This window comes from Diaphorina citri, unplaced genomic scaffold (assembly GCF_000475195.1).
Source record: "Diaphorina citri unplaced genomic scaffold, Diaci psyllid genome assembly version 1.1 scaffold1158, whole genome shotgun sequence".
In the NCBI taxonomy this organism is placed as follows: Eukaryota; Metazoa; Arthropoda; class Insecta; order Hemiptera; family Psyllidae; genus Diaphorina; species Diaphorina citri.
The window spans coordinates 22,898-38,517 of NW_007378587.1; the positions used below are offsets into that span (position 1 = coordinate 22,898).

Consider the following 15,620-nt stretch of genomic DNA (forward strand, 5'->3'; position numbering starts at 1 on the left):
AGGGCCTGGTCTGGTCCATTTTAGCTGTAGGAAAAGAATCTAATGATTAATTCCTTCTCATTAGTGTCAGCTCCCATGGTGTAGTGGTCACTGCGCTCACCTTGCACGCGGGGGACCCGGGTTTGATTCCCGGCGGGGTCAAGAAATTTGTATCATGCAAATGATTGATTCCATGACTGGCTGTTGCGGGGCCCACTCAGCCGTAGCTATTATGGTAGGTACATTAAAGTTGGACAGCAATTTCAAGTTTTAAATTTCCACACTGCTAGCCTAATTGCTTGGAGGGTAGTGCACCTGCTTTAAAGCTTTATATTATTCGAATCGGTTGTAATAAAATTCAAATAAAAACTTTTCTTCAAAATACATGTAGGTACGTGGTAGTTCTGACATCTCCACTAATGGTACAGCTATACGTGGTAGTTCAGACATCTCCACTAATTTTTGTTTCATTGCACATTGCATACTCAAACCAGTTTCACGGCGTTCATACAAATTATAGGAAATTTCACAAAAATAAATAAAATAAATGCCGTATCTTTGTGTTATTATATCACAACTTTGGTGCTCACTGTTGGGTAAATTAAAATGGACGCGGCACACAAGGGATCAGGAAGAGACAGCCTTAACATAATAATTGGTGCTCACTGCTGCATGGTAGGATTTTCCAAATATCTCAATGATCCAGCACCCAATGTTTACCTACCATGCTAGCAACGCACCGGTCGCTATGCTCATTTATATTACATACTGATTTTATCCTAAACACATAAGGTTTTTTCTCGGAACGGCTGGCTTTCTCCTATGCTATCCTTCGCTCTTCGATTTCGAGACGATAAGACCTTAGAAGTTACAGTTCCCCCTATCAAACCTCTCAAGCTAGAGAGAGAGATTTCATAACTTATACTTTTTATAGGACTTAAAGTTGGCACGTACCTTACAAGTCCGAGTGAGGTCTACAGTTTACAAAACTACTCGCCGGTATCTAGATAGGTATGTAAATAAAAATCGTTCCATTGTTTCCGAGGAAAACGAAAGTTGAACCCCTATGTTTCCAACGTTGATTCTTACCATCGAGTCCGAGTGAGGTCTACAGTTTACAAAACTACTAGCCGGTATCCAGATAGGTATGTAAATAAAAATCGTTCCATTGTTTCCGAGGAAAACGAAAGTTGAACCCCTATGTTTCCAACGTTGATTCTTACCATCCTCTCACTTCATCCATCTTTGGCTACCTGGAATTTCGACCCCCTACAGCACGATGAGCAAGTACCCCATCTGATCAGTCTGGTACCCGATACCAATCGAACCGTCAACGGTAGTCAAATTGTTAACCAAACGGTTGTACCGGACTGGACACGGACAAGATCGTTGAAGACTTTGCTTCGGGATGAGATCGGCAAATTCCGTGAGTTGGACGAAGAGGATTGTGAATCAACGGGAGTCAAATTGTTAACCAAACGGTTGTACCGGACTGGACACGGACAAGGTCGTTGAAGACTTTGCTTCGGGATGAGATCGGCAAATTCCGTGAGTTGGATGAAGAGGATTGTGACAAAACGGGTAAGTCTTCTGTTTTTGGAGCTACATTATAAACTCCTTAAGTCTTTTTGTTCGCCTTTTCCCGTGTTGGGACGGTATCGACGTTTTTCGTCAGCCTCTCAATCAGCCCCAGGGTGATTGCTTTAGGCTACAAAAAAATTACGAGTGGATGCCGTTTTCACTCAACCTTTGCTAGCTCTTTACCGAGGGAAATTTCACATTGTTATCCTCCTTGTTTAAAATCTTCCAGCTAGACTAAGCTGGTCTACTCCCTGTTTAAGATCTCCCAGCTAGACCTCCATAAGCTCGGTATTTATCTTTTTTCGATTGAAAGCTTGAAAATAGGCTAGTCTCCATTTTCGCTCGCTAACTTAATTTTTCTTCGCGTGTGGCACAAATGTGACAGGCGTCTTAAATACAGGATAGACAGGTAATAAGTGTAATATCCAAGGGATTCTATTTTGAAGCTTGAATAGAATTATGTCAGACTTTGACCTTTTCAAATTGAATAATGTACTGGAAATAATTGGCCAGAAAACAAAATATAGCATACACCTGTCATAAATATCCAGGATATCGACAGCCTAATTGGTAGGTAATTATTATTAAAAAACAAAAAAATCGTTTTGAAAAATGTCACAAATGGGTTTTTTGATTTTCTCTCACAACTCGCTAGTTCCCTTGTTTGTTCCGCTATAACTCGCGATTGCCTGGTCCAATTTTGATGAAATTTGGTACTTGAGTTTATAAGATCAAGGCACGTCGGTCCTTGAAATTTGGGGTCCCAGAACTAATCGAGGTTGATTTTATGGTCTGCACGTTTCTGAGTCCAATACATGTGAACAGCATTTATACGTACAGCGTACAGTCGTCTTTGTTTGAGCAAAAGAGTTCGAGTGAGGTCTACAGTTTACAAAACTACTAGTCGGTATCTAGATAGGTATGTGAAAAAAAAAATCGTTCCATTGTTTCGGAGGAAAACGAAAGTTGAACCCTTATGTTTCCAACGTTGATTCTTACCATCCTCTCACTTCATCCATCTTTGGCTACCTGGAATTTCGACCCCCTACAGCACGATGAGCAACGTCGGTCCTTGAAATTTGGGGTCCCAGAACTAATCGAGGTTGATTTTATGGTCTGCACGTTTCTGAGTCCAATACATTCATACGTATTGACTGCATTAATACGTACAGTCGTCTTTGTTTGAGCAAAAGAGTCCGAGTGAGGTCTACAGTTTACAAAACTACTCGCCGGTATCTAGATAGGTACCTATGTAAATAAAAATCGTTCCATTGTTTCGGAGGAAAACGAAAGTTGAACCGCTATGTTTCCAAAGTTGATTCTTACCATCCTCTCACTTCATCCATCTTTGGCTACCTGGAATTTCGACCCCCTACAGCACGATGAGCAAGTACCCCATCTGATCAGTCTGGTACCCGATACGAATCGAACCGTCAACAGGAGTCAAATTGTTAACCAAACGGTTATACCGGACTGGACACGGACAAGATCGTTGAAGACTTTGCTTCGGGATGAGATCGGCAAATTCCGTGAGTTGAGTCAAGTTGTTAACCAAACGGTTATACCGGACTGGACACGGACAAGATCGTTGAAGACTTTGCTTCGGGATGAGATCGGCAAATTCCGTGAGTTAACTCCTTAAGTCTTTTTCTTCGCCTTTTCCCGTGTTTGGACGGTATCGACGTTTTTCGTCAGCCTCTCAATCAGCCCCAGGGTGATAGGATTGTGACAAAACGGGTAAGTCTTCTGTTTTTGGAATCCTGGGAGCTACATTATAAACTCCGAAAGTCTTTTTCTTCGCCTTTTCCCGTGTTTGGACGGTATCGACGTTTTTCGTCAGCCTCTCAATCAGCCCCAGGGTGATGTAGATAGCTATGAATCACGAATGTCATGCACGTACGGTAAACGGTATTGTAGGTACTTGATGCCTAAGAAGTTAATTAGGCAGAATGTATTTCGTGAGAATGTGGTGCAGGTACAAAAGGCGTCAAAAATAGCTACGAGGGTCGTTTGACAAGTTCGTGGACTCGGATACTTCTTCTTGGTATGAAGCCCAAATGTAGGTGCCAATGCAAAGTGTGTCTTGTTTTAGGAAGTTACACCAAGTTTCATTACATTCCTATTATTAGCCTTTGATTCACAGCTATCGATTGATGACGAGTTTGATAGGCTTTTTATATTGGATGTGGATGCCCTTTTCACTCAACCTTTGCTAGCTCTTTACCGAGGGAAATTTCAGATTGTTATCCTCCCTGTTTAAAATCTTCCAGCTAGACTAAGCTGGTCTACTCCCTGTTTAAGATCTCCCAGCTAGACCTCCATAAGCTCCGTAAGTAATGACAAGTGGATGCCCTTATCACTCAACCTTTGCTAGCTCTTTACCGAGGGAAATTTCAGATTTGTTATCCTCCTTGTTTAAAATCTTCCAGCTAGACTAAGCTGGTCTACTCCCTGTTTAAGATCTCCCAGCTAGACCTCCATAAGCTCCGTAAGTAATGACGTAAAATAATTGGAAACAAACAGTATACAGATTATAGGGTAAGTGTACCATTTATTCGCCCACCTAAAAAACGTACCATTTATTGGCCCACCTGTACCATACGCCACATAAGTCTGAACTGGATGCCCCTTTCAGACCTTTGCTAGCTCTTTACCGAGGGAAATTTCAGATTGTTATCCTCCTTGTTTAAAATCTTCCAGCTAGACTAAGCTGGTCTACTCCCTGTTTAAGATCTCCCAGCTAGACCCAGCTATAAGCTCCGTAAGTAATGACGTAAAATTGGAAACAAACATTATACCTACCTAACATTAGTTAGCGGCAATAACACGTTGAATACATCATTTTCCAAAGGATCACTGAAGTTAAGACAACGTTGCACATGGTTGGTATTCGGATGGGAAACCTTGTTGTTTTTCGGCCCCCACTCTGGCTCTAAAAAAACTCATTTGTTTGTTCATTATTTTTGTTGTACGAAAGCAGGAGGACAAAAGTGTGATCACTCCCAGCCTGGCGAGGTGAAGAACATCACAGATAAGATTGCCAATGTTCTAGTTGATGTAGTGCTGGGACTGGATGAACCTCGAATGGCACTAATCACTGATGACCTTAATGGTGAGAAAAACAAATGTAGTGGGAAGTAAAAACCCTAAACCATAAGTAGGTTCTAGTCGAATTTCGTATTTTTGTGGACATTACAGCTTTTTTTTACGAAATAGGACTTGTTATCCTCGTTGCTTAAAATCTTCCAGCTAGACTAAGCTAGTCTACTCCCTGTTTGAGATCTCCCAGATTTCGTATTTTTGTGGACAACACAGCTTTATATAAAAAAACAGCCTTTTTCCATATTAATCTGCTGATTAGTCAGCGGCGATAGCACGTTGACTACACCAGTTCCCAAGGAATCACTGAAGTTAAGCAACTTTGAGCGTGGTTAGTATCCGGATGGATGGCCATATGGACAATCGCATGCTGCTGGCTTTTCCCGTCCCCACTCCGGCTTGGTGAGGTTATGAGACTAGGCAGGTAGCCGAATTTTAGGTAAAACCAACGTAACAATAGACAAGCAAAGAACAGTGACTAGAATCAGTCGATTTTTTTTTTCTGATCGTTAATTAACAATATTACCTAACAGGTGTGTCTTCTCGATTGAACTGGTTTCAGAGAACGTCACCAAAAATATTCTGCTCAAAGATTTGCAAAATGGCTGGGTAAAACCAACGTAACAATAGACAAGCAAAGAACAGTGACTAGAATCAGTCGATTTTTTTTCTGATCGTTAATGAATAATATTACCTAACAGGTGTGTCTTCTCGATTGAACTGGTTTCAGAGAACGTCACCAAAAATATTCTGCTCAAAGATTTGCAAAATGGCGGCCTCTCCTTGTCACATTACTATTTCAACAGTACTCGGGATATGAAATACGTAAGCATAGAATAGATAGTTAGGTACCTACTCGTGAAAATAGATCTCACTCATCGGGTGTTCGGACATGAAAGACTATTAGTTTAGACCTTGAATGAAGCTGAGCAGTCCGTTTACCCAGCTTTTCCTAAGGCCAGCCACTCACTATCAGGTCTACCTGATAGTGTCTCGTGAAAATAGATCTCACTCATGGGGTGTTTGGACATGAAAGACTACTTGTTTAGACCTTGAATGAAGCTGAGCAGTCCCTTTACCCAGCTTTTCCTAAGGCCAGCCACTCACTATCAGGTCTACCTGATAGTGTATGTGCTCATCAGGTACCTATCAGGTAGGCCTGACAGACGGACCTTTTCAGCCGTACCTGTCTGGTCTACCTGATAGTGTGTGGCTGGTGTCAGGTAGGCCTGACAGACGGACCTTTTCAGCCGTACCTGTCTGGTCTACCTGATAGTGTGTGGCTGGTCTTAGAGACCTAAAAAGTCACGCGTAAGTATTAGTTCCAGGACTTTCAACAATAATGATTTTTACTCTTTCTTTTGGACAAGGACTCTGATTGATACAGTTTCCTTCTGTAAATAATTCTCAATACCTAACTCTTTCTTTTCTTCATCCTCTCTCTCTCTCTCCCTTAGCTTGCGAAAGATGTAGAACAGTGGAGGAAGAAGCTCAGGAAGTTGGTCTACGTCATCTGCGTTCGCAATTTACATCTATCAGGCAATCAGAACTTTGAATTTGTAATTTGTATATATTTTTCTTACTTTTTTTATAATTAAGTTACAAACAAAATTATAACAATAAAGAGGTGCTCTATTAAACTGTTGGTATAATGGAACAACTTGTTCTAAGCCGACAGTCTAAATAAAGCACTACTTATACTTATATACATTATCGTGTATGTTAATGTTGCAGGGAGGTGTATTGGAAAGATGGGTTGAATTATTTGTGATAAAGCAGAGTTTTTTGCAACTTTTGTGGATATCACAGCATTACTTCTTAGTGCCTCCTTTGCAATCAATTTATATATTTCAATAATGTTTTTACACTTGTAATACCGCCACTGGTCGCTACTCGATTAAAGCAGCTACTCAGTTGTACTCACGAGACTGAGTGCACCCCGAACTCCTAGCACAGAGCCAATACCTAACTCTTTCTTTTCTTCCTCCTCTCTCTCTCTCTCTCTCTCCCTTAGCTTGCGAAAGATGTAGAACAGTGGAGGAAGAAGCTCAGGAAGTTGGTCTACGTCATCTGCGTTCGCAAATATTTCATGGAAGAAATTCTACTCAAGGTACAATAAAACGTCCCTTAGCCACCAAAAATATTGGGGCGGGGGATCAAATTCTGAATTATTTGTGATAAAGCAGAGTTTTTTGCAACTTTTGTGGATGTCACAGCATTACTTAGTGCCTCCTTTGCAATCAATTTATATATTTCAATAATGTTTTTACACTGGTAATACCGCCACTGGTCGCTACTCGATTAAAGTAGCTACTCAGTTGTACTCACGAGACTGAGTGCACCCCGAACTCCTAGCACAGAGCCGAAAAAAACCTCGGCCCAGCCGGGAATCGAACAGTGCCTCCTTTGCAATCAATTTATATATTTCAATGATGTTTTTACACTGGTAATACCGCCACTGGTCGCTACTCGATTAAAGCAGCTACTCAGTTGTACTCACGAGACTGAGTGCACCCCGAACTCCTAGCACAGAGCCGAAAAAAACCTCGGCCAGCCGGGAATCGAACCCGGGCCTCCTGCGTGAAAGCCTAGTGTGAGACCCTCTGGGCATTAGGCCATAGAGACTATTTTCTCCTTTAATCCACACAATTTATTCCCCCCCTCCTCAATTTTCAGATCCAAAAGGACGACAACATGATCAGACGTCATATTTTCTACGTTTTCGTTTCGACTGAACCCAAACTGAGTCGATTTTTCAAGGACAACATATTGGAGGCGATGAAAATCATCGTCATTTCTAAGTCAAGACCGGGAGTGTAAGTTTCAAGTAATAATCACAGTGCACATTGAGTGGTAGCTATTAAGGTAGGTACTATATTGGAGGCCATGAAAATCATCGTCATTTCTAAGTCAAGACCGGGAGTGTAAGTTTCAAGTAATAATCACACTATCACAGTGCACATTGAGTGGTAGCTATTATGGTAGGTAGGTACATCAAAGTTGAACAGCAATTTTAAGTTTTAATTTTTAAATTTCCACGCTGCTAGCCTAATTGCTTGGAAGGTAGTGCACCTGCTTTTAAGCCTTATAGCTCTATACCATTCCAATCGGTTGTAATTCAAAAACTTTTCTTCAAAATACATGTAGGTACGTGGTAGTTCTGACACCTCCACTAATAGTACAGCTACGTGGTAATTCAGACATCTCCACTAATTTTTGTTTCATTGCACATTGCATACTCAAACCAGTTTCACGGCGTTCATACAAATTATACGTTTTACCAAGGTAGGTACATCAAAGTTGGACAGCAATTTTAAGTTTTAATTTTTAAATTTCCACGCTGCTAGCCTGATTGCTTGGAGGGTAGTGCACCTGCTTTTAAGCTTTATATTATTCGAATCGGTTGTAATTCAAATAAAAACTTTTCTTCAAAATACATGTGGGTAGGTACTAGGTAGGTACCTACATGGTAGTTCTGACATCTCCACTAATAGTACAGCTACGTGGTAGTTCAGACATCTCCACTAATTTTTGTTTCATTGCACATTGCATACTCAAACCAGTTTCACGGCGTTCATACAAATTATCCGTTTCACCATCAATCTGAATAACAACGTGCTGCTGAGTTTTGTACTGTAATGAAGAGAGTAGCTTGTCGCGATTGAGGGTAAAATCCCTGTCACCAAAAACCTTAGCAGTTATACCTACAGTTTTGCTACACCCCTCAAGTAGTTTCCATTTTTCAATATTAGTACCAATAGGTATAGCACTAAGTTTTTTTTATTATTAGATATTATTATTTTTCCTCTTCTTATTCGTCTTCTTCATCATCTTCTTCTTATTATTATTATTATTATTATTATTAATCATCATCATCATCATCATCATCATCATCATCATCATCATCATCATCATCATCTATTTGCAATCGAAATACCTACGGGTGTAATTTTTGTCGCTTCTGGAAATCGAACCCGGGACCTTCTGCATGGCAAGTAAGCGCGTTACCACTGGGCTCTGCCTCTCTCTCCTCCTCTATGTATATCTCGGACCCAGATGACCCAGCACCTAAATGGGAAGTATTGTGTCTCTTATCGTTCATCTGATGATATTTGCAATCGAAATACCTACGGGTGCAATTTTTGTCGCCACTGGAAATTGAACCCGGGACCTTCTGCATGGCAAGCAAGCGTGTTACCACTAGGCTCTCCCTCTCTCTCCTCCTCTATGTATATCTCGGACCCAGATGACCCAGCACCTAAATGGGAAGTATTGTGTCTCTTATCGTTCATCTGATGATGGACATACTACGGAATGGGCACGCTATGACACAGACCACACGAGCTAATGTAGCAGTTGTTTCATAGCTACGAAATAAAAACGACAGTGAAACACTCATTAAAAAAAAAAAACAAACAAAAAAACAAAAAACAAAAAAACATTTACCTCTAGCATACTCTGGGAGGCGCTGTTTTTCTCGACGACTGTCTGGTATTGTTTCGATTTCATGACATCCACCAGTTGTTCTAGATTCCTTAGAAGGAATGTGGGAAGGAAAGTTGAAATTACTACAGAAAATGTGTTCCTTACGTCAAATATTATTAATGCTCGGGACTACAATCCGGATTAAACATGGTGGATTAATAGAATATAGAATGGAAAAGAAAGACATAAATTAAGCAATTGTATACTCTCGTATGTATACATATACCTACAATGTGCTTTATTTTAGACTATCAGGAGAAAGAAAGCAGAAGGAATTTCAAAGAGAATGAGGACAAGAGAGAACGAAACTCATTTGTTTAGGATATAGTTCACACCCGGGCGGAATTCGAACCCGCTACCTAACATGTACAAGGCAATCTACGTTCCAACCTAACCAGGCTGCTGGCAGTTTACTCCACTTTATCCTTGTCTTGATGAAGGACTCAGTAACTTAGTGAAGTTCGATGAAATATTGGAAAATGATAACTATTCCTCTACAATCCGGTTTGAACATGGTGGATTAATAGAATATAGAATGGAAAAGAAAGACAAATTAAGGAATTGTATGCTCTCGTATGTATACTCGTACTTATACCTACAATGTGTTTTATTTTATTTACTTATTTACATTTTACACTTTAAGCAACAAGGCCTACCTACTCTAAGGTGGAAGGTCAGATTGAACATGGTGGATTGATAGAATATAGAATGGAAAAGAAAGACATCGTATGTATACATATACCTATACCTACAATGTGTTTTATTTTATTTACTTATTTACATTTTACACTTTAAGCAACAAGGCCTACCTACTCTAAGGTGGAAGGTCAGATTTTGATTCTGTTGTCGACTTTTTTATATAGGTAATTAAATAAACTAAACAAGAAGCCTTTAAATTTTCTTCCAATATTAACAGAACTGTGTTTGTGTTTTGTATACATAAGGAACCTAGGTATAACGATAAGTAACTGTCATACCTACTTTTTCCAGTAAAATTTAGAAAATGGTGTTGATCAGTGCTTCTATTCCTGAAGCTGCCATAAGTATTTATTAGCTCTTAGTCCATTCTTTCGCCCAACGACTTTTGCATAAATCATTCAGTCCCTTCTCTCCATGTTACACACACAGAGACACTTTTTTTTGGTGATTATGCAGAAGTCACGTCCGTGGAAAAGAAAAGCTCCTTTTTGTATTTAACCTAACCCTATAATAACACTAATCACTGCTCTATTTGTGAAAACTCCTTTCTTGCGTTTACCTAACCCTATAATAACACTGGTCACTGCTCGTTTGTGCCAGTTCCTTTGGTAGCAATGTTCCACGGACGTGACTTCTGCACAAGTACCCTGAGGTTTGACAGAGGGAACTGTAACTGCTAAGGTCTTATCATCCCGAAATCGAAGAGAGAAGGGAGACAAGATAGGAGAAAGCCAGCCTTTCCGAGAACGAACATTATCCCATCAGGATAAAATCCGCCCCGGGCGGGAACCGAACCCGCGGCCTAGCGCTTACAAGGCAGACACGCTACCAACCAAGCAAACTAGGTTGGCGGCACACTATTTGTTCCACAACAAATATCGCCAGATGGACCGGGAGCGGGTGGCTTGTGGTTTGAGTTGTCGTGTGTGATGGCGGCGCATACGCAGGAGAACTTCGTGGCTCACGTAGTAAATATTTCTCGTCTCCTGTCCAGACTGAATTTCCTGAGTTGTTTGCGGCTGTGGGGATCTCTTTCTGAAGATTTCCGTTAGAAAAACGAGAGCTGAAAATGGCCAAACGTTCAAAAAATCACGCAAAATAAATCAGAATATTTATGTGTCTAACTTACATACAATATTAAAGATATTCGCGTCTACCTTGTAAGCGCTAGGTTCGATCCCCGCCCGGGGAGAACTTTATCATAAACAGATAAGATTCGTTCTCGGAACGGCTGGCTTTCTCCTATCCTGTTCCCGTTCTCTCTTCGATTTCGGGACCATAAGACCTTCGTTCTTAAGGTGTGTCCAAAAACATAGTCGATCGACGAGAAAAAAACTATGTTCTCGAGGAAGGGTGGACGGTTCAGTCGACATTGATCGACGGCCGGTCGACAATGTGTGGACACACCTCTACGGTTCCCTATATTAAACTTTTCATAAAAAGAACAAGAAGATGGCGATGACGACATTTTTTTTTTTTAACTTAGGAAATCTAAAAGACACCTTGTAAACAAGCACCTTGTCTAAAGACTGCGGGAGTAAAGGGACTTTTCAGTCTCATTCTGGCAGGATAAACAAGGTATATTTATTCTATTCACTTACCCGACAGCACATAACCAATGAGCAGAATGTAGAAGCATCCCTGGAGAGGTTTCATGCTGAGGGGTTTCAACTTTTTCTCGTCCGTCTCCTCACTAGTCTTGCTGTGATCGGTGTCACCATCGATATCCTCGTCTGTGGACGACGCGACGTCAGCCGCTGCATTGTCCACAGTCGTCGATAAGGACACCTTGAAAAAAAATAATATTATTATTATTACACGGGAAAAGGCGCAGAAAAAGAAGAACTACCTGACGAATGACGTGAGTGTCTAATGTCTAACCACCAAAAAAATGAATGTCTGGCTGGGGGACGTTCACAGAGAGTATAGATAAACCAGCTTAGTCTAGCTGGATGACTTTAAACAGGGAATATACCAGCCTGAATTTCCCTTGCTAAAGAAATAGTAAAGATTGAGTGCGAAGGACTTGTAAAATTTGTAGTTAAAACCAAATGTCAACCCAAAGCAATCACTCTAGTTAGGGCTGATTGAGAGGCTGACGACCCCGTCTGTACACCCCGACCACAGTAATAGTAGTAGCCTACTGCTGGAGTAAAGGGACTTTTCAGTCCTATGCGAGCAGTATAAATCTCCTCCTCCTCTTCTTCTTCTTCTTTACTTCTGGATAGTTTGTTAAATAATTGCTTACTTTACATAATTATGTTTGTCCATCAGCTACCAGATATTGTACAACCAAGCCTCCTCTGAGAGCAAGGGTGCCCTAGAGCGGGTCAACTGGTGGTCACTGACTCCCATCAAGAAGGGGCTCTTCCAGTATCCTCTGCTGCCACCTGCGCTGAAAGTCTACTCCAACTTTCACGGCAGAAATCTCATCATCCCTATCTTACATGTGAGTGTAATTATGTGGGCAGGGCTGTATTCAGGGGAAAGGCGAGGAGGCCCTCATAGCTCATACACTAAGTCCTCGGTTTTGTGAATCCTGGGATACTGCAATCCGGTTTTCACCCACTTAGAATCCGTTTTGCCTACCCAGGATTTTATTATCCTGCTAGAAGCAGGATAGAGTCCGACTTTTTCGATCCTTGGATTATTTTGGGGTTGTGCAATCGGGATTCTAAAGGGGTTGGGATAATTTGGTTACTAGGTTGGCTGTAGGGGCAATAGCCCCAAAAGATGGGTTCAGATTATACAAATATACGACGGGAAACGGGGGGGGGGATTTCTCTTCTCTTTGTGCATCACTACAACAAGACGTGGATATCCCAGAACACAATATATTAACTATTTGGTTTCAGAAACCACCATGGAACTTCGTGTATTACGGAAATGTCACAATAGAGCATATAGAGGGTGGACGGGACGACAAGTTACTATCTCTACTGGCGTCCAAACTCAACTTTAGGTGAGAAACCAAATTACATCTTCTCTAGTATTACTATCTCTTCTGGCATCCAAACTCAATTTTAGGTGAGAATCCAAATCACATCTTCTCTAGTCTTCAAAAAAATTTTAATCGACCGAACGATAGTGAGGTCTATGTTTTAATTCGACCGTTTTGCATTTAGTTTGGATGTTTGTTCCGCTATAACTTGCGATTACTTGGTCCGATTTTGATGAAATTTGGTACAAGAGCTCTTTGAATCAAGGCACGTTCTAGAACGGGTCCATTATTGATCTGCCGAAATGTCCCTTCCAATAGATGAGCAAAAGAGTCTGAGTAAGGTCTACAGTTGTTCATTGATTTGTTTTGATGTTTACCTTTAGATACAACTACACTGATCCTCCGGATAGAAATCAGGGCTCTCTCATCAACGGTACTTATACCGGAGCTTTGGGTCTGGTCACAAGCAGGGTAAGTGACTAATGAAGGAGATATTTGAGATCACAAAAAAATAGAGGAGCTGGGTGCAAAAAGGGAAATATGGATTTTTTGCCCTTTTTGCGTAAAACGGTTTTTTGAATAGAACGTGGTGCGCTCTATCTTCCAGCGTTTAAACTGCAGCGATAACTTTTTTTTTCGATGAGTTACAGCGTTTTTTGTAAACATACTTTTCAAGGATTTAGGTGAAAATTTGAAAACTTTAAAGTTAAATATCTCAGTTTGATGATTTTCATTTATTGCCCTTTTTGCACCCAGCTCCTCAATTAAACAGTCCATCCATAAGGCAATGCCCCTAATGGATGATTCTTTTCTGATTAATGCTGTTTAACTATTTCTAGAACTCAAAGGATTCCTTTTAAGGGATTCAAAGATTTCAAAGAAAATAAGGACCACTTCTTAGAATGCACTTCAGGCAGATTTTTTTGGTGGTTAGACATTAGACACTCACGTCATTCGTCAGGTAGTTCTTCTTTTTCTGCGCCTTTTCCCGTGTAATAATAATAATAATAGTGCTTATTTATACCTACTGCTCGCATAGGACTGAAAAGTCCCTTTACTCCAGCAGTAGGCTACTACTATTACTGTGGTCGGGGTGTACAGACGGGGTTGGCAGCCTCTCAATCAGCCCTAACTAGAGTGATTGCTTTGGGTTAACATTTGGTTTTAACTACAAATTTTACAAGTGAAAGTCCTTCGCACTCAATCTTTACTATTTCTTTAGCAAGGGAAATTCAGGCTGGTATACTCCCTGTTTAAAGTCATCCAGCTAGACTAAGCTGGTCTATAGTCTATACTCTCTGTGAACGTCCCCCAGCCAGACATTCATTTATTATTACGGGTGAAAGGCCGCTAACATGTTTCATTTATTTTATTTAGCCGTTTAACTTTTTACTTTCCATTACATAATGTAGGTATAGACACCTCAGGGGCAAAGACCTAAGATGTTATCCCCTCTTAAAACAAATACGATAAACCTATACCCACTCTATGTTAATAAGGAAGATTGGAATCAATCTAATGTTCTTAATATGTAATATTGTAATTAAAGTGGAAAAGCCAAATAGGTATTAGGTAGGTATAGGTAGGTACCAAATACATAGGTACTTACCTACTTGGCTATTAAAGTTAAAATCACCAAGTCCTTTTTTTTTTCAGTTTTGGGAATCAAAGAAGGTTTCAAACTTTAACACAACATTCCAAAACTTCTTTGTGTAATTCGATGGACTAGGCTTAGAGTTTTTTTTTTTTTTTTTCTAGGAAAATCTAGGCAGGCTCTTAACTACATGTGTATATGTTCAAATAGACGGACAAAGTGACAAACTAAAGAAAAATCGTCATGCTGAAACATCACTGAAAAGAAACTTCTTTAAAATTGGACAAAATTAAGCAGAAAAGAACCATCCATAAGGCAATGCCCCTAATGGATGATTCTTTTCTGCTTAATGCTGTCCAACTCTTTCTAGGACTCTAGGGCTGTAGAATAAATCAGCGCTGTTTCATATTTCAAGTAGACTCCTTCAATACTCAGGAAATCAAAGGATTCCTTTTAAGGGATTCAAAGATTTTAAAGGAAATAAGGACCACTTCTTAAGCAGCGCGCAGACTGATCATACACTTCCAACACTTCAGACATTTCCGACAGATTTTGTATTTTGCTTCCTATGTTAAGTAATGGTAGTCCGCACACCTATCCGTATCAGACATTTCCAACACTTCCGACATACTACCATTACTTAACATAGGAAGCAGAATACAGGATTTGACGGAAAATATCTGAAGTGTTGGAAGTGTATGATCAGTCTGCGCGCTGCTTAAGAAGGTACCGGGTTCGATGCCCACCATTGACGAAAAAACTGTAGGTACATACTCAATTTTCGATTGCAAATATTTCAACGGGTTACTTTCTAAAATATCTAGTCATACTCTGTATTTATTTAAGAATACATTGAAAATTACAAATAATACACCCCTTCCAGGTTTTCATGTCCTGGAAGGGCACTCAAAATCGAAGCCGCATTCCCACGCTGGTTTCTGGTGTTCTCGAGTTGACCCAGCACCTTAAATGGGAAGTATTGTGTCTCTTCTCGCCCATCATGGGCATGCTGCGACCCAGACATTACGAGTATAATGTAGTAGCTGTTTCAGCGCTACAATGGTGGTGAAACACTCACCAAGACCTTAGACCTTACAGTTTCATCTAAAAACCTTTTCAAAGAAAAGAAGAAAAAATCGATAGAGGGAACTGTAACAGTGGACGTCTCACCGTCCCGAAATCGAAGAGAGAAAGAAGATAGGACAGAAGAAAGCCAGCCGTTCCGAGAACGAACATTATCCG

At 40.5% G+C, this 15,620-nt stretch overlaps 1 protein-coding gene across 1 annotated transcript in view; it reads right to left on the reverse strand.

Moving 5' to 3' along the window:
• Positions 1–10,669: 10,669 nt before the first annotated feature.
• The window catches only part of LOC113469622 (ionotropic receptor 40a), a 13,782-nt gene continuing 8,831 nt past the window's right edge, over positions 10,670–15,620 (reverse strand). Inside the window, exons 7-8 of the mRNA XM_026827462.1 lie at positions 11,445–11,631; positions 10,670–10,906 (exon numbers count right to left, since the gene is read on the reverse strand). Of these exons, the coding sequence (XP_026683263.1) occupies positions 10,701–10,906; positions 11,445–11,631 (393 nt within the window). The 3' untranslated portion in view covers positions 10,670–10,700. The remainder of the gene's footprint in view (positions 10,907–11,444; positions 11,632–15,620) is intronic.